This window comes from Setaria viridis, chromosome 1, assembly GCF_005286985.2.
Source record: "Setaria viridis chromosome 1, Setaria_viridis_v4.0, whole genome shotgun sequence".
NCBI classification, from domain to species: Eukaryota; Viridiplantae; Streptophyta; class Magnoliopsida; order Poales; family Poaceae; genus Setaria; species Setaria viridis.
In genome coordinates this window covers 4,110,457-4,128,104 of record NC_048263.2, presented here as the reverse complement: position 1 = coordinate 4,128,104, position 17,648 = coordinate 4,110,457, and the positions used below count along the sequence as shown (strand labels likewise).

Below are 17,648 nucleotides of genomic sequence, written 5' to 3'. Positions count from 1 at the left end.
CGCTCTCGTCTTCCATCTTGGCCAAAATCCAACGGCTCCTACACAGTGGCGTAGGCAGCATTCTCAACCTGGGTATTCATTGTAAAAGAACATAGATATTTCTTAGCTGGGATAGTGTGTACCGTACTACTGTGGCTCTATATATGTATTAACACTGAAAATATACTTATAGTAGAGCTTTGGCCCGAAATCATGGGTATTCACGTGAATACTTATGAATACCCCTAGCTACGCCACTGCTCCTACACGAGGAGGGGGCGCTCCTTCCTTTCTTGCAATAAGTTGCAACCAGATTTCGCACACATGCAGGCATGGTGACGGTCCTCATGCATGGATTCCCTGCTGTGGACTGTGGTCATCGTCCAAAAAGCCTCTCCGGCGGCCCGGCCCCTATCCTCTGCTCCCATCATCTTGAAAATCCGTGCAATGTGGTCGCAGGTGCCGCAGAAGAACCACCGCAAAAGAGACAACACGCACCGGCCGGCCCTCCAAAGGCGGCACGGCGAGCGAACCGCGCAGCGCAGCGCTAGTGCTCCCGCCTTTGGCCCCTGGATGCCCTGCCCCTGCCCGGCTCTGCCCCCAGGGTTCTCGCCAGTCGCCACGATAAAAGGCGGCCGGGGGCAAAGGGAGGAGGAGGAAAAGAAGCCGCGGGGCAAAGCTAGCCAAAGCTGGCAGTGCAGCGCACGTATAAAGCTCTCGCTCAAAGCGGGGCGCGGGGCGAGGCGACCGAAGAAGGAATCTCTCGCCGCGAGCCAGCCGGCCGCGGCCTGCCAGGCTGCCAATGCCAATGCCGCGAGCGCGGCGGCGAGGTGCGCGCTTTGCCGAGGCCGACGACGGGGGGGCTGGCCGCTTTTGACTGGGATCTTTTTCCAAGCTCTGCCACGCCACTATCCATATCGCCTCTTGGGCTGCACATGCCCTGAGCTCATGGCAATGGCATGGCGCTTTCCTTTAACCGCCAAAGAGCTAAAGACAAGGGCATGCATGGCCTCCAAAAGAGTTCGCAGAGCATCCAATGCTGGTTTTTACCGATGATGATGCCTGTGTGTGGGTGGTTTGTGTGTTATGTTGTGCACGTGCTGGCGCGCGCTTCTGCGACACAAAAGCGCCACATGTGGCCGCACGAAAAATGGCTCTGGCCTGGCGCCCTGGCCTCCTCTGGAGTCTGGACTGATCCGTCCTGGGGACGAGAGGTTCTGGTTCGCCGCACGACGTGTTGCGTCGCACGTGCATGCGTGTTGCCACCACAGAGGCACTCGTAAACCACGAGCTATCGTTTACAGCGAGCAAAACATCATCGCAGCAAGTACCGAGGTCATGCCTGCAAAAGATTCGAGCTACGCTTTCACAACGCTTCCCAGCAGGCTGCCTTCTTTTGTTCCGGCCGTCTTCCCGGCGAAGCACCAAACCACCAAGGTTTACTTCTCACACACCACACATACATAAGAACAGACGCCCGACAAATATTAAGAAGCAACAGTACTAGTTAATACTTGTGATGAAGCAAGCGTTTTGGGGTTACATGACATGACTCGATCCAAGCGCAAACATGCGGGAAATAACGGGGGAATAAAACAGCAAACATAGGTCTGGGGTACTGTCCCAAATGGGAATGGGATGGGAACCAAATCTAAAAGGAACGGTAGGGGTGGAACAAAACTAAGTAATAGAGCATCGGGGATGCCTTTTGCAAATCTACTACTCTCTTATGATGTTGATTGAAGACTCTTCTTCTTGCTGCTGCTTCTGCTCGACGTCGCTGCAGACTTCATGGGGGTCCGTCAGCTCCTACACCTCAGTGCCTGCAAAAGTATCATACGCGGAGGTCAGATCGTGAAGATCGGGCACGGAAGGAGGAAAGATTTGATCATTTACAAGTTATAATTATCCTAGGTCATGGCAGCGCTACCGGAGTCCCGTGGTGCGTTGCACCTGAAACATTCCATCCTGCTAGCGAAGTTGTGCTCGTTGCATCCAGACCTGCCAGCGTTATATTCAGAGGTGCATATGCATTAGTGAAAAGCAGAATTCACAAGACCAAATCATATGCCTACTTTTACCATTAGAAGATCAGGGTGGGCTGCTATTAAAGTTGAAACATGATGATAGGGACAACATATCCCGACAAAGCAGATACCTTAGCACAAAATCCACTAGTATGAAACAATGACCTAATTATCCACTAGTATGAGGCAGTAGATATGCACAGCAACTAGTAGGAGAGAAGATATAAAAAGCTACTTTAGTATTATCACCCATGCAGACAGAAAGTATAGCCGGATGATTCGGTTGTCTCTTTCACCAGAACGACTGCTGATTAAACAATTCTCTTTTCTAGCATAGCCCTATCCTCTTTTCTGAAATAAAAACCCAAAACATGGAAGAATAGCCTAAAACACAAGATATAAGCACTCATAATGGCGCAACTACAACCAGACGGTGTGTATCCAAGTAGATACAGAGCATGGATTCATGGAAGGGATATAACGAAATAGTTAAGGCAGTTCATTGGCTACACATAACCGAAAATAAGAAAGGATAGCACTTATTTTTTATATTCTAGTAGGGTGGAATGATAACGGTTAAGTGATACACACCTGGTGCAGATCCAGTCTCCAGACTTCCAACCAGGGCGGTTAGTGCGGGCAGCGCCGCCACCGAAGCTGTAGCGTGAGCGCGACATGTCACCATCAAAGCCACCAGCACCACTGTTGACAGCAGCCTCCTCCTTGAAGGCAGAGCACTTGAAGCAGTTGGAGCGGCTGGCAAAGTTGTGCGCGCCGCAGTTGCATAACCAGTCACCAGGGCGGACATCAGAGCCAGCACCAAAGCCACCGCCGAAGGAGGAGCCACCGCGGCCACCGAAGTTGGCGTAGTCACCTCCACCACCACTGCCACGGTCAGCAGCTCCACGGGGCTCACCGCAGCGCTGGCATAGGTCCCGCCGGCTGAAGTTGAGGTGCTGGCACGCCCTGCAGTCCCAGTCTCCTGGCTTCCTGTTCATCTTGCCTGGAGAAGTTGCACAATCAAAACAATGCAAAGATGGGCACATCTAGGCAGATAAAACTCGATGCGATCAAACTGTAGCTAGAACAAAAACATGCACCATGCTTGAACAACCCAACTGCTATGTCTTAGATCAAGAAACAGAATTCAACCAAGATACATATGAAGTTAAACACTAACACAAGCTAAGTTACCTAAACAAAGCAGGGCTGTCGGGTTTCTGGGGCCTAGGACAAGAAGTGCTGTGAAGTGAAATGGTGATGCAGCAAGGTGCGTATGTGCAGGGGTATTTATAGTGAAGTTTGAAGGGGATGCTGAAACCGAGGGTAAGCTATCTTTGTGCCTTTGATTCTTGGTGCACTTTGGCTGGTAAGAACAAGGGAATCACGTAAAACTAGAAAGAAGAGGGGAGTTAAAAGAAAAGAAAAGAAGAGAAAGCCATTAAAGGGGAAAGAATTATGGGGAGTTTGGATGCCTCCTTTGCCTGCATCTCTGCCTGCCTTGGCAACATCTTTTGAGACATGGGATGGAGGGGTGTGCACTTCTGAGTGCTCTTGTGCTTAGGAAATTTGGTATGCACTAGTCTTTGTAGCAGTGATTAGAATATTTTTGAGAAATACTCTAAAATAAAAGGCTGCGACACTAATATGGAATTTCAGGGGATGATTAGTATAGCATTCAAACAAGCAAATGTTAATGGTCAGTAAAAGTATTCTCTGTTTTCATGGCACATTTTGAATCGATCCAGCTAAGATACTGCTGAATGACAATCCTATTTTTGAAGGTGGAAACAACACCCATTTCTTTACCTCATTGCAAAACCACAACCATATCTATGCCGAAAGGCAGAAAATCTAATCACGCATACCAGCAGTACAGCTAATCACACTAAGTTGAAAAATTGTGCTGGCCACACTCCATTGCTATCCACACACGTGTGATGGAATATTGCATGTATATGACCGAGTCAGGGATCATAGCAAATATATGGAAAGAAAAGCAAGACCTAAAATTAGCACTTACTAGATTCTGGCAAAGATGAGTACAGATACAAATAAGCGAATGTTTGAGGTGTAGAGATTGTGCCTATCATTATGAACTTATGCTTATTTGTTGCTATATAACTATTGATTCCTGCAACTAAGAAAAGACTATTCCTGTTCCTGATATTCGACGCTAACTTTGCCTTCTTTTACTACCAATAATTGAGAAAAGACCATGGAATCCATTCCAACCAACCATCACATCAACTCAACGATATATCCATTTCTGTCGAGCAGTCTACAACAGGATGATGGCTCAACCATCTCATCTATTCAGTATAACTTGAAGCAAGCAAGCCTTTTTAAACTGAAACACCTTTCCATTGATTTAGAAGTCCCTTCCACATAACTGGCTAAACGTAATTAACTAGTTGAACACTATTTTATCATTAAGATGACAAACAAGTCCCATAATCAATAGATGAGTTCACTAAAAAAAATATTGAGGAAAGTAGCATCAGCCAAGCTCCAATAAATTGTCCTTTTCATTTTGCATGGATAAGAAATGGACTAGCTGAAATTTCGGATAAGAAGGAACAAGTATGAATATGGGGACATTACAGCACCAAGTGAATATTCCAAATGCCAGGAGAGAAAGGAGCATAAAGCATCAACAGCTTGCCAACAACATAAACAGAACATGTAAAGACATGATGTGCAGGTAACAAAACAAAACTCACAGTAGTGAAACCACGAACAGAGTGCCTTCACAACTTTGTTAATCTAATAGGTGGGAAACTTTTTCTTTGCCAAAAAAGAGAGAGAAAAGACCCACAATGGATAAGATTAAAGTCATGGATAAAGTCATCAATGCAGTTCATGCAATGAAAGAAAAACATGCCTCAACAAATAACTGGATTAAAAACAAATATTTGTTACTCAGAAATAACCTAAATTTTTTTTTAGCAACATCATCATAACCTTCCAGGAATTTATATGCATATTGGGCCCCGAGGGCTGAGGGAGTGAGGGGTGAACAAAGGGGGTTACTGATACAAACCTTTGTCCACTTATACTAAAAATAGCAAATAGCAATCTCTACTCATATCCATAACAGAGGTGTGCATTGTTGTCTGATCTAAATGCAAAAGCATACTGGCAGATGGTTATGTTGCTTTGCTACATAATACCAAAATAATGGATGAAAGTGACAGAAGATAAGAGAAAGAAAATAGAAAACTTCAAATCAAGACAGAGCCAATTGGATTGCTGAGCTGTAAGCGTTGAGCACTAGGCTTTATCTTTTTCGTTATAAGAGAGGGAATTTTCGAATACAGAGAAAGATGGCCTCGTCTCATAATGAACTCCCCATGCACAAAACAAGATCAAAATGATTCCTCGGCAGAAAGCAAAGGGTGAGGAGCTGATGCATTACTGGTGACCATGCTTGAATGATAAGGTGAAATCAAGAGGGCAGTAGTCCTCAAGGGTGGCATTGACCACACTCTTTCGAACTCTTTTAACACCCCTTTAATTTTCAGTTGTTTTTCATCTCCTGTGTTGTTTCCCTTGCCCTTTACTTATGTTCATCCGTGAGGCTTTTACATCAGTGGATTTACTTTTGCTTTTTATCTACTCCAGCTATTTCCTTTCTCTTATGTCACTGTGCTAGTTACTAGTACTAGCAGGTAGATGCTAGGAGGGAAGATGTAGGTTTCAAAACCATAGGATGATATGCCTTCTCTTCCATTCCATTCTCTTGGGTGAAGTGAAAGGAGAAGCAGATACAAATCATGGAGTCGTGTAAAAAACTGGGGCCAAAAGCTGGTTTGGATTCTCTCCTAGGGAAGTGCTTCCATGCATGACCATGACCAAACCCCAAAGGAAGTGATCACTTGATAGCCCCTAACATGCTTTGATTCTTTGCTTTTGCACAACCAAGACGAAACAGCTCATGCCTTTAGCTTTTGTGTTAACAAGCATACTCAGATTAGAATTACGACTTGTAAGAGCACAGATAACCTTCAGAAACAACCCTAGGCACTAACTATTGTTTTTTGACTGGTGGGGCCAACCAGTGACCTTCAAAATACCTAGAACTCATTGGAACGCTTTGGGCATAAACTAATAAACTATCAAGTGCAAGCTGAAGATTGGTCTGTATTTGTAGATTGGATCTAAATTTTCATGGATATGCTGAAGCAGATGTTGATGCTAAACGATCTTGAGAAAAAAAAATGTATTCCAACAGCTAGATATACTAAAATAATTTGTTATGCTTACGACGATAGCACATTTATGCTTCAACTGTTAGTTTCTTTCATACTACGTATCGAAGAAAGCGTAGGTAGAAAAAAAACACAGAATTTACAAAGCATCTTTGCACGATGACAGTCCATGACCCCATAATATATATCGAACATATGTATGATGTATCAGCCGAACAGTATATATACTACTGGTAAATAAACATTTCACTGCATCCAGCCCCTACCTAGATTGGAGCCTGCATACTAGTCAAACATTCATAAATAATTCTCTGCTGTCCCAAGACATAAAATTTCTGAACTTAAACCCCACTTTTGCAAGGATTGGTTTAAGTAACGCTCTCGTTCCTAGAAAATGAATCATTAGGTGCACTTGCATGCTATATCTTTGTATCTAGGATTCCAAAGATGACGGTACAATTTTGCAGAGCACCTCTTTCTGGTTTGTACTCCCTCACTGACATGAATCCAAACAATGAAATATATTGGTTGTTTTGTTCCCTTTTGAGCTGCCTGCCTGCCTGAACCACAAAGCAGCGAGTCGGCACACGAGTGGGCCACGATGGAGGCACTACCTAAGACAGAGCAATATAATAGGTGCATGAACTTTAATTATATTGTTACAGATTGTATGCGCACGCCAGTGAGTGCAATAGATTCCATGGCATGTGTGTTGTGTTCATGCAGCACACTTGCAAATCCTGTAAGTTTTCTTCATGACGTAATCGACCCTCGACGAGGCTAAGGTCAGTCAGTCAGCCAGTTTGGCTGACCAGCTTTCTTGTATAGTCTCGAGGCAGATTCAGTGATGGGGTGCGTTGCATTGCATCATAGAGGTACACATAAAGATAAGACCAGAATGGTGCTCAGAATGATTGCACGACACAACTGAATGACTGATGCAATGGGGCCAGAATGGTCTCATCCAGTGTTGGATTTCATTCAAGCAGCAACAGACAACGGTACAAGATCGAACCAGCCAACTACCAGATCCTATAGCATAACTTCAGAACTGATAACACCATAAACAGGAAAAAAAACATCACGCTCACAGCTGTGACTACAGAATGAGCAAGTTCCCTCAAGAGCAAACGACACTACTGAAATCCTCAGATCTCACCCCAAAGGAAGAAATGGCCTACTCCGAGTGGCGACAAAGATTGCATCAAAGCAGCAAACCAAGCACCGCCGTGCCCCACGGCCCCACCGCTCGCGGCGGCAAAAGCCTTGGATCCCCAGTTCCCGACCTCGCATCAGATGCGATGCCATAGCTGTCGACCAATCCGCGGCCGCACGAATCTCAAGGACCCGCGCCTCAACCCCCGGCCCCAAAACCCTACCGCGCGCAAAAGAGGCGGTCGACCAAGCCGAGAGCGCGATCGTGAAGCAGATTACAACCAAAGCATGGGGAATTCGAAATCCGTGATCCACCCGTTTTGAATCCAATCTCTACCGATCGATCCATCCCTCATACCCGAAAAAAAAATTAACAAGCAATCCAGAAAAGATATTCCGATCGCGTGACGCCATCAACAGCAATAACAGATCGAAATCGCCGAACCCAACCAACAAACCCGACCACGATCGCACGAAGAGGGAAGGGGACGGACGTGTACCTTATCCCGGATCCTCCTCGACTCCTCGCGACTGGGAGACGACGGCGCCCCCGGAGAGAAGAAGCAATCTCGTCAGGATCGGCGGGGGAGGAACCCAAACGAAACGAAACGAGAAGGGGATTGGGGAGGGATTTCGAAAACCTACCTCCTCCGCTCCTCGCCTCGTCGCCGCACGAACAAAACGGGAGAGGTTTTTTTTTAATATTTTTTTTTTGGCGTCCTGTTCGCCTGATCGGTGGGAGAGGGGAGGGGGTTACGCGCGGCACCGACGTCGAGGCGGGTCAAAGGGAAGCGTCCACGGGGCCCACGTGTCGGCGGCAGCGGGGAGCCGCGCGCCGTGCCGTGGCTTTCGTGGAGGCCAAGTGTCCAAGCCGGCGATGTGACTTGTGGTTCACTGACAGGTGGGTCATGCGCTGGGTCCACACGGAGACGTGGCGCACGTGCTTGGGCAGGAGTGTTTGGATGATATCAGCCGTCCGCCCGTCCCCGAGGTTATCCACCGCCTGAATTCGTCTTTGGGTTAAATAAATACGGAGGTTTTTATAATCGCAGTTGTTGGGGAAAAGGCGTGAATTTTATTTTTCCGGGCAAAAACAATGAATTTTATGGACGCAAAACAGTATACTTTCTTGCATAGATGCGACTAACCTCAATTTTAGGTTTATGTAAAACTTCGTGACCATATATTCAGATTTGGTGTTAAAACGGGAGAATTTACTGTCATTTATGACCATTTATGGTCATGGATTACGACGGCTCTAGCCTCTCTTGTGAAATTCTCTCTTAATTAAAACGAGAGTAAACGAGAGTAGATTTGCAGCACGTGGTTAATATGTGTCCAGTCAGTGTCAGGCCCTTGGTATCAAGATATCTTTGGTCAGGATTTGCCATTCTTGTTAATATGTGTCCAGTCATCAGGAAACGCCGTGCAAGTGCCTTGTTTCCGTGCACGGTTTGCCATGGTTCGCTACGCGCAGAACTGCAGCATCGGCGTCTCTGACCTGCGACTTCACAGCTCAGAACTTCATGAGGGAACCACGAGTTGAAAGGAAACCATTCTTGTTAATCAAAAAGAGAGAGAGAGAGAGAGAGGGAACCATTCTTGCAGGGGAGCCAGAAGAGGTTCAAAAATAGAAAAGGCCACCTCACAAAACAAAATTTCTTGGGTTGAATTAGAAATCCATCGAAATGAATGCAGGCGTGCAGAATCACCGATTCGACGGAGTCACAGGGACAATGTGCCAATGTGAGAACAGGTTTGGCAGAAGAAGCTGCAAGTGATTGCAAGCTGCGAACGGTGAGGCCGAAGAGAGAACAAATGATCCACTTGTTACCAAAGTACTGCCAGCAAAAGCATCTGTGCCGCAGAAATATCTTGCAGCAACAAAGTCTGGTACATTGCTTCACGTCTTTGTCTCTCACACCAAAATGGTCGTTTTAGACACGCCAAATATCTCCCGGCTACCACGTACCTTGCTGCGATCTGATGTCCCAATGGAGTAGACTAGGTGTGCAGGTGCTTCTAGGGGCACATCTTTTTTTTCCCCAATAGATCATCATTTAAGCTCTTGCAAGAGTGAAGAATGAAAATCCCATACATGTTGCATCAAATAAGGGGCGTTTTGATTCTAGAACTAAAGTTTAGTCCATGTCATATCGAATATTCGGAAGCTAATTAAGAGGACTAAATATGAGTTAATTATAAAACTAATTGCACAGACGGAGGCTAAACGGTGATACGAATCTATTAAACCTAATTAATCCATCATTAGGAAATGATTACTGTAGTAGCACATTGCCAAATCATGGATTAATTAGGCTTAATAGATTCATCTCACTGTTTAGCCTCCATCTGTGCAATAGGTTTTGTAAATAGTCTATGTTTAATACTCATAATTAGTATCTAAACATTCGATATGGTTTTGTAAATAGTCCATGTTTAATAATCATAATTAGTATCTAAACATTCGATATGACAGGAGCTAAACTGGGCTAGTTTAGCCCGAAACCAAACAGCCCTAAAGTTTAGCCCGGAACCAAACAGTCCTAAAAGCCCTAAAGGTATCATGTCACACCACCACGTCAAGCTTGTCACTTTGTCAGATGTCAGTTGTCAACGAAAGAATCTGAAAAGCAACTCATGACAAGATTTCTCCTCCAGAAAAATCTATCTTTATTCATAGGGGCGTTTTCTTCCACTGTCTTATTGTTAGCACGTGTCAACGTGTCACACCGAATATTTAGATACTAATCAGGAGTCTTATTGTTAGCACGTGTCAACGTGTCACACCAAATATTTAGATACTAATCAGGAGTATTAAACGTAGACTATTTACAAAACCAATTACATAAGTGGAGGCTAAACGGCGAGACGAATCTATTAAGCCTAATTAATCCATCATTAGCAAATATTTACTGTAGCAACACATTGTCAAATCATGGACTAATTAGGCTTAATAGATTCGTCTCGCCGTTTAGATTCCACTTATGTAATGGGTTTTGTAAATAGTCTACGTTTAATACTCCTAATTAGTATCTAAACATACGATGTGACGGGTGCTAAAAAGAAGTCAGTGGAAGAAAATGGGGCCATAGTACCTCCATTCCTCAAGCTCAAAGTAGAAAAAGTTGAATGAACAACAGTTTTTCCATTACAGATTAAATAAACAACCTCGATAATCCTTATAAGATTATCAGGACCTGGACATATGCAATATTTTTGGTGATTGATAAAGCAGGCAAAAATGCAGGTATCTATCTTGTATCCATATAATTAGACTTCCTCAACATATGATGGGTGTTCTCTTTTATAGTGTATCTAACAAGGAGGTACTGATAGACCAGTTATGTACAAATTCTGTTGACCGACACGAATCATCTCTCATTGAGTGCCAAAACTATCCATAAGCAAAATTCAAAAGAACAGAGACAATGTATAAAGGGAAAATCCAACCCTGCAAATAGATACCATTAGACACCAACGATGCAATCATTTCATCCTTCAGTAGAGTGTAGACAAGCATTCAGGAACAAAACACCGGGAAAATGTAGACAGAGCATATTTAAAATGAATCAATACCAGTAGAGCCCACAGATGAGCCACAAATCATAAACTTCATTCAACTAAAAATGCAAATCCATTAATATACAATGGTGAACCAAGGTAGGTACCATCTTCAAGGTAACGAGTAACAGAAAGACTGCATGACATATCACATTTACCACTTTTGGACCTCAAGGTCAAGGGTATCGTGCACTCCACCCCAAATATACAGCAGAAGTTAATGTTCACCAGTAGCAGGATCCTGGAAACAAAGAAACATTGCAATTATAGTTTTCGATTAAACACCAAGCAGATACTGTAGTGAGCGTGCATAGGGACTCCAATTGCAATAATGAAAAATCAGTTGCCCTTGCACGAGGTAGTTAAAGTAAGTCTTAGCAAAAACCGTTTGCAAAGAAAGATAATAGGCTGAAACTGTTGTATCTCAGGCTTTCAAAATTTAACAATGTTTTTTCACAACATCACAGATAATAGGGTCTTGCAGTCCTGCAGTACACTGTCAAAGATAACAGAGTCTAACCATACAAGCATATCGCTCATTGGGCATCAGTACTGTATCGATGAAGCCTTATAAGTTGTGATCAAGTAACCAGTATTAATTCTGAATAGATATAGTATTCTCAATAAAATATTTGTAATCAAGCAGCCAGTATTCATCATGATAAAATGTGGTGACTGGGGAGGGCCTCTTATTTATGCTGGTAAGAAAACAGTTCTCGAAAGCTTGAAGTGCAGCAATTTCAGTCCCCGCCAGCAAAACACACAAGCCTGACTATTCTGAATTTCTGAGGGTTACTTTTAGGACAGGACAACAAAGCTTGGATCCATGTTTTATTCACCCCCTCGAGAAGAAGATCAGGCAAGATAGTACAAATAATCATTTGAACTTGATAATATGGTGAAGTAATGTTGTTGGCTTGCAGCCCTCATGCTATGGACTATGGTGTGATATAGTTTTTTGTACTTAAAGACCGTATAATATTGGTATATACTCCTTACAAGCTTATGTATTGTTGCTGGCATATGTAATCTCGATAATATGGTGAAGTAATGTTGCTGGCTTACAGCCCTCATGCTACGGAGTAATTACTTACAAGCTTACCAAAAAGGACTTCCTTTTTCATGTGCAAATTATGTATCTTTGTCCTATATATAGATGTGATGTGCAATATTTTGCAGTTGCAGGCAGCAGTAAACAGGAATTAAGATTATATAAGTTTGCTTACATCAGTCACTTCCATTGCCTTCGTCGCCCCCGTCTACCCGACGGAGACCGTCGAGAGCAGCGGTGAGCTTCGGATCGATGGATGCGGCGGTCTTGAAGGCGTCCCGGGCCTGGGCGGCCTGGCCTTTCCTCTCGTAGCACTCGCCGAGCATCGCGTGGGCGCGGGCGTTCTCAGGACTGAGGCGGACGGCCTCCGCGAGATCCGCGGCGGCCTGGTCGAGCCGGCGGCGGCGGTGCAGCGCGAGCGCGATCTCGGCGCGCTTGGCGAGCGCGTCCCCTCGCTCGCGCGGCTCGAGCGAGCGGGCGAGCGGCGGGGCGAGGGCGGCGTCGAGGGCGCGCAGCGCGGGGAGGCGGTGGCCCTGGAGGTCGAGGGCGAGGGCCTTGAGGATGAGCGGCGCGGCGTCGCGGGGGTCGAGGGCGATGGCGAGGTCGGCCTCGGCGAGGGCGGCGCGGGCGAGCGGGCCGGGGGGCTTGGGGGCCGCGGCGCGCGCGCGGGCGAGGAGCTGCGCGCCCTGCGCGAAGTGCCGGCGCGACTGGGCCGCGGAGGAGCCGCCGCCGCCGGCGCTGGAGCGGCGCAGGCGGAGGGCGGCGCGACGGGGGAGGGAGTGGAGCGCGACGAGCATGCCCGCGGCGAGGAGGAAGAGAAGGCACTGGACGATGGCCTCCGGCCAGGTGCCGGCGGCGCCCAGCGCCAAGGCGGACATGGCTGGTGACTCGGTCTTGGTGCGGCTTGAGTTGGACTGGGCGACGCGTTCCGGCACAGGCAGTAGCAGTGGTTCGCCGTGCGGTCCGATCTAGGCGGACATGGCTCGGTCTTGCTTGCCTTGGTGCGGCGGCCGGTCGATGTTCGTGTGCCACATTGTATTCCTTCATTTTTACACGGGAGAAGAATTGAATTTCTGCTTCTGATATGCGGAGGAAGCTCTGTACAATGATCTCTTCCAATGAACTAGTATTTTTTTTTTATACTGGGAGGGAAAACCCTTTCATTCTGGGAGCGGAGGGATGGTACCATGCGAGCTTTTTTTTAGTTTTGCTAGGGCATCTATAACAGCCTCTAGTTTAAGCGGGCAACCTGACTTTTAAGTCTTATTTACTTACATGATCTATTAAAATGAACTAGTATTTTTTTATACCGGGAGAAAAAAAAATTAAGTACTTCTTAAGTTCCCATTCACTTGCTGCAGATTACTTCCTTCGTAACTTTTCCCTAAAGAAAACATTTTAAGGCACATAACCATTAACGCTTTTGCTAGAGCAACATTTTTAGGCGCGTAATTTAGTTACTCCAAAAAATCACTTTTCACATAGAATCACTTGGAGACTCTATCAAACATGTCTTAACACAACCATCACATGTGAGATGCTGCGAGTTGTAGCAACATTACCTGAAGTCGGTTGACCTACCATTTCAATATCGGGTGATGGAAAAAATGCTAGAGTTTGATATTTTATGCGACATGTATACAGGAGTGATTGAGTTCAATAATCCGAAACCAAACATAACACAGGGCATGCCATGCAATGCAACTTGAAAAGAAGCTATGTAGATGCATGTGACTTCAGGATAAGATAGTGAGACAACATTTCTCAATCCATTGATTGACTGAAGTGAGGATGCCTTGAGGGAGAGTACATGTGAAAGTGCTCTGGTAAATGAGATTGCAAGTTATGACATAATCTTATGATTTATTAAAAAAAATATCCCATTGCATATATTCAGGTACCGGCTCTTAGGGTGTTATTGTGCCACCAACCACGGTAGCACATCTAAATATGCATAAAAAATCTATCAAAAATGGATGGATAAAGAATGCAATCAGCTATTCATCTATCATAATGCAAAAAAATCTGTTGAATAAAAACTTATGAGAGGAGAAACAAAAAAGATTCACATGTTGATTCCTCTTTTTCAGTAACTATTTACATGTTTATTTCTCTTTTTTGTTTATGTTTTACAAAATCTTTTTGTTCAACATTATTTTTTGCATTATGATAGATGTTGGCATCTTTTATCCATCCACATTTCAATGGACCTTTCATGCACATTTACGCACATTGGCATCATAACCCGCGGTCACGCTAGAGTTGTTCATGTGTCGAGTATTATTTAGGTAAAGATTGATTCAACCTTTGATCGCTTTAACATACATATATTGATCACTTATTGTCCAAATGAAAAACACACTTTACATGGGTTGCTCTTTTTGAAATTTCTTGGATCTCTCTATTATTTTCTAGCAACCTTTTTATGAAACAATTTTTAATGGATTCATGTAGGTAGGGTCTCGTAGCCAAGAACACTAATCGTGGACACACGTAGCAAAGGACTAACAATGCACCTGCCTTAATGTTCAATTGTTGACTGTTAAATTTGATTTCATATTTCAATAAGATCGGATTGGCGAGAAGGCTCACTCTTCAGGGGTGAAGCTAGGAATGTTTCTCGAGGGACCAAAGAGTTCAATGTAAATATTGGGGGTGGGGGCGCTTGTCCCTTTAATGTGTCCGATCATGTCATTGTTGATGAAAATATACCTCAGTTAGATCTTGTATCCCTGTTTCCTTATAAGTTTTAGGCGGTGACGGTCCCTCTTTGAGCTTCGCATCGATATAAGATGTCAACATAGCAAAATGCAAATGTTTCAATTTCAGTGTGCATTTGAGTTCATATCGATGATTAGTGTTGCTAGAATTATTTCTTTTTCTTGGCTCTTTTAAAGAACTACCTCCTAGAAGACTTAAACAAATCGCATCCATTGAATTTTAATATAACTAAAATATTTAATGATAAATAAACTGGTTTATTAAACTGCTAAGACTTGTTGTTTCATTTGGAAGGAGAAAATTCCCTGCATGACAGGCTAATTCCTTACTTAACTGCTAAGACTTGAATTTTAATATAGCTGCTAAGAAAGGAGAAAATTCTCTGTATGATACTAGAAGACAAGACAGACCAATTCCTTACTTAACACTTGAAATTTCAATATTTCTTGTTTGACACGTAATTAAAAATTCCGTGCCTTGGACACTACCGTCGGTTCCGTTAACCGGAATCGTTCCTTATCCGCAGCACTATTAGATTGTTAACGTTTGAACCAAAATACCCTTGTCATGGGACCCTTATCCATCCGCCCAGCAAGTCGTCAGCAGCCTCTTCTGATCTTCGGCCTGTTCGCTTCAGCTTATTTAGTCGGTTTATCAGCCACCAAATAATATTTTTCTCTCACAACAAATCAGCCGTTTCAGCTTTTCGGCCGGCTTATAAGCTGAAACGAACAGAGAGAAGACGGAGCCTTCTCTCTCTTCCCCATCCGACTCCACCCAGGACACCCTAGCCGTGCGTGGGCGTGCAGCCGTGCGCGGTGGGCGCAGATGCATTAACCGCGGGCAGGTGGGCCGCGGGCGCGGCCGAGTGAGCGAGCGGGTAGCCACGCCGGCGGGCGCGCAGGGCAGGCAGCAGGCGCGGGGGAAATCTCACGCAGGGCAGGCAGCAGGGCTCTGACGCCGCGGCCGCGTGTAGGGTCAGAGGCTCAGAGCCACCGTCGCGCAGGGGCAGGAGCTGCCGCCAGCGTCGCACGGAAGCTGGCGCGCGGAGGACCGGAACCGCAGCTCGCATCGCACGCGCCGCCGCGCGTAGGCCCCAGACCAGCGGCTGCAGCTCACACCTTGCCGCATGGGTAGGACTGCTGACGGAGCTGGGCAGCTAGCTGCGAAGGGGAAAAGTGAGCTGGAGCAGTAGAAGGTTGTAGACAGGCGGGAGTAACCAGTTATTCTACTTTGCACTTAGTGTGGTCCCCACAACTATTCCTAATCCAAACCAAAGAAAATCCAAACATGGGTTTGCGTACAAAATTTCGTATCTCAGTCCCGTACCCTCCCCTTCTTATCCCATTTTATTTCCCGTTCCTTATCCCAACCCCTATTCAAACCCCACAACAATGATGTTTGCGTACAAAATGCCAAGAAGGAACTAAATCTCACGTAGAGGCATTTTGGTAACTTACTGTCCAACTTAACGGCATCAGCATCAGCAAGTGAATCTCACGGTAGTGTCACAGAAGGTACGAATCTTAGAGCTGATGTCAAATAAGGATGATGTCAACTAAGGAAGATTGAAATTCCGAGTGTCAAATAGGAAACTGGTCTATCTTTCGTGTCGCACAGGGAATTTTCTCTTAAAAGGGAGGAAACTCTTGCATCCCTTCGATTTCTTCCTCTCCCTGCAAATCACAATTATCTCCATCTACAAAGCAGACTCATGCATCCACAAGTAGCATGATAGCATCACATTTCATTAGAATAGCTATATGCTAAAATGTATGCCTCGACACATTTTTTAGGTGAAAGAAGAATTATATTAAATTGTAGCTAAGTACACCCTCATGTTACAAGCATTCTGGAATACAGTATGGTACTCATGTAATATATAGCTCCAAAACTCAATTCCAAACTTATATGAAGATTCATATGGATGACCACACAGGCAAATACTTAGCAATCAGGCTGAGAACAGGTGCCCAGAGAATGGCGGCCAACATTCTTGCAGGAAAAAATTGAGCATGATGTTCTTCTTTCTTTATCTTCCTTCTTTCTTTTGCCACTAAAGAATAAGGAAAATTGAGCCTAATCTTCCCAACTTAAAACCAAATATAATCGGCTTGAGGGGCAAATTTATTCTCATTGTTCCTTTGTCGTGGCTAGGTCTAACCACAACAAAACGGAGAAGGGGCTAGAGAGAATTATTCCACGATGGCGACGGCAACATCATCTCTGCCTCAATGTCGCCATCCGGAAACCTAATTCTCCATATCATCATGCCAAGGAAGTTGCTGATGCTGCCCTCATCTTCATTGGAGTTGCCATGGAGAGATCATATCTACCCTACCTCCTCGTCCGTTGCTGGAAAGGAAAATGAGGAAACAAATATCCAATAACAAGAAACTCGGCATGGAGAACCCTAAATCCTAAACTAGACTTGATCTACTAAAAACAAAACTGTTAGAGATGGATTCCCATTCCCCCCAGCCTCCAGCGAGATGCCGGAGGTGGGTAGGGAACGGTGGTGGAGGTGGGGTGCTACAGCAGCGACGGCTCTTAGTTTCCTTCACCATAGGATTCGGACCCCACAACAATTGGGTGCCCCATCACGTCTCGTGTGTCAATTTATATAACAAAAATAAGCCTATTTTTACCATAGAACTATCATCAAAGTATGATTTTGGGCATCAATCTTGAAAACCAGCTATAAATCAAATAAATTTAGTCCTTCAGTTGGGGTTAAAAGGGGGTTTTGCCTATATTTTCTAAATATAATGAAAAGATGGTTTAATATCTAAAAAATCATAATTAATTCTATTTAAATTATAAAAATACCAAATCGGTACAAAAATTCCAAGAATTCATAGATCTTGAATGGAACATATGCACGCACATATTTTCTATATGAATGTCCATAAGAGATTGTTGTGACAGATCTTGAGATTG

The 17,648-nt window shown here is 44.7% G+C and overlaps 2 protein-coding genes across 4 annotated transcripts; both read right to left on the bottom strand.

Moving 5' to 3' along the window:
• Positions 1 to 1,466: 1,466 nt before the first annotated feature.
• LOC117861847 (RNA-binding protein involved in heterochromatin assembly dri1) lies at positions 1,467 to 8,137 on the bottom strand. 3 transcript variants are annotated; one of them, XM_034745379.2, is made up of 5 exons: positions 8,018 to 8,137; positions 7,873 to 7,903; positions 2,598 to 3,009; positions 1,876 to 1,980; positions 1,467 to 1,802 (listed from the first exon to the last, which is right to left on the bottom strand). In XM_034745379.2, the coding sequence occupies exons 3-4, from the start codon at positions 3,002 to 3,004 to the stop codon at positions 1,890 to 1,892; spliced, it is 498 nt and encodes a 165-aa protein (XP_034601270.1). In that variant the 5' UTR covers positions 3,005 to 3,009; positions 7,873 to 7,903; positions 8,018 to 8,137; the 3' UTR covers positions 1,467 to 1,802; positions 1,876 to 1,889. The 3 variants fall into 3 exon arrangements, with proteins under 3 accessions (XP_034601270.1, XP_034601267.1, XP_034601275.1); XM_034745376.2 differs by lacking the exons at positions 7,873 to 7,903; positions 8,018 to 8,137 and adding an exon at positions 3,201 to 3,359; XM_034745384.2 differs by lacking the exons at positions 7,873 to 7,903; positions 8,018 to 8,137 and adding an exon at positions 3,201 to 3,359 and having other exon boundaries at positions 1,910 to 1,980.
• A 2,830-nt stretch (positions 8,138 to 10,967) lies between these two features.
• Positions 10,968 to 12,995, bottom strand: LOC117841977 (uncharacterized). Its single transcript, XM_034722311.2, has 2 exons — positions 12,163 to 12,995; positions 10,968 to 11,177 (listed from the first exon to the last, which is right to left on the bottom strand). The coding sequence occupies exon 1, from the start codon at positions 12,863 to 12,865 to the stop codon at positions 12,164 to 12,166; it is 702 nt and encodes a 233-aa protein (XP_034578202.1). The 5' UTR covers positions 12,866 to 12,995; the 3' UTR covers positions 10,968 to 11,177; position 12,163.
• Between the last annotated feature and the right edge of the window lie 4,653 nt (positions 12,996 to 17,648).

What these genes read in the sequence shown, in the direction of transcription:
- LOC117841977 (XM_034722311.2), bottom strand. Translation starts at nt 12,865, where the DNA reads ATGTCCGCCTTGGCGCTGGGCGCCGCCGGCACCTGGCCGGAGGCCATC.
- LOC117861847 (XM_034745379.2), bottom strand. Translation starts at nt 3,004, where the DNA reads ATGAACAGGAAGCCAGGAGACTGGGACTGCAGGGCGTGCCAGCACCTC. An exon ending in GGAGACTGGATCTGCACCAG is followed by an intron (nt 1,981 to 2,597) that starts GTGTGTATCACT and finishes TAACGCTGGCAG; the next exon opens with GTCTGGATGCAACGAGCACA.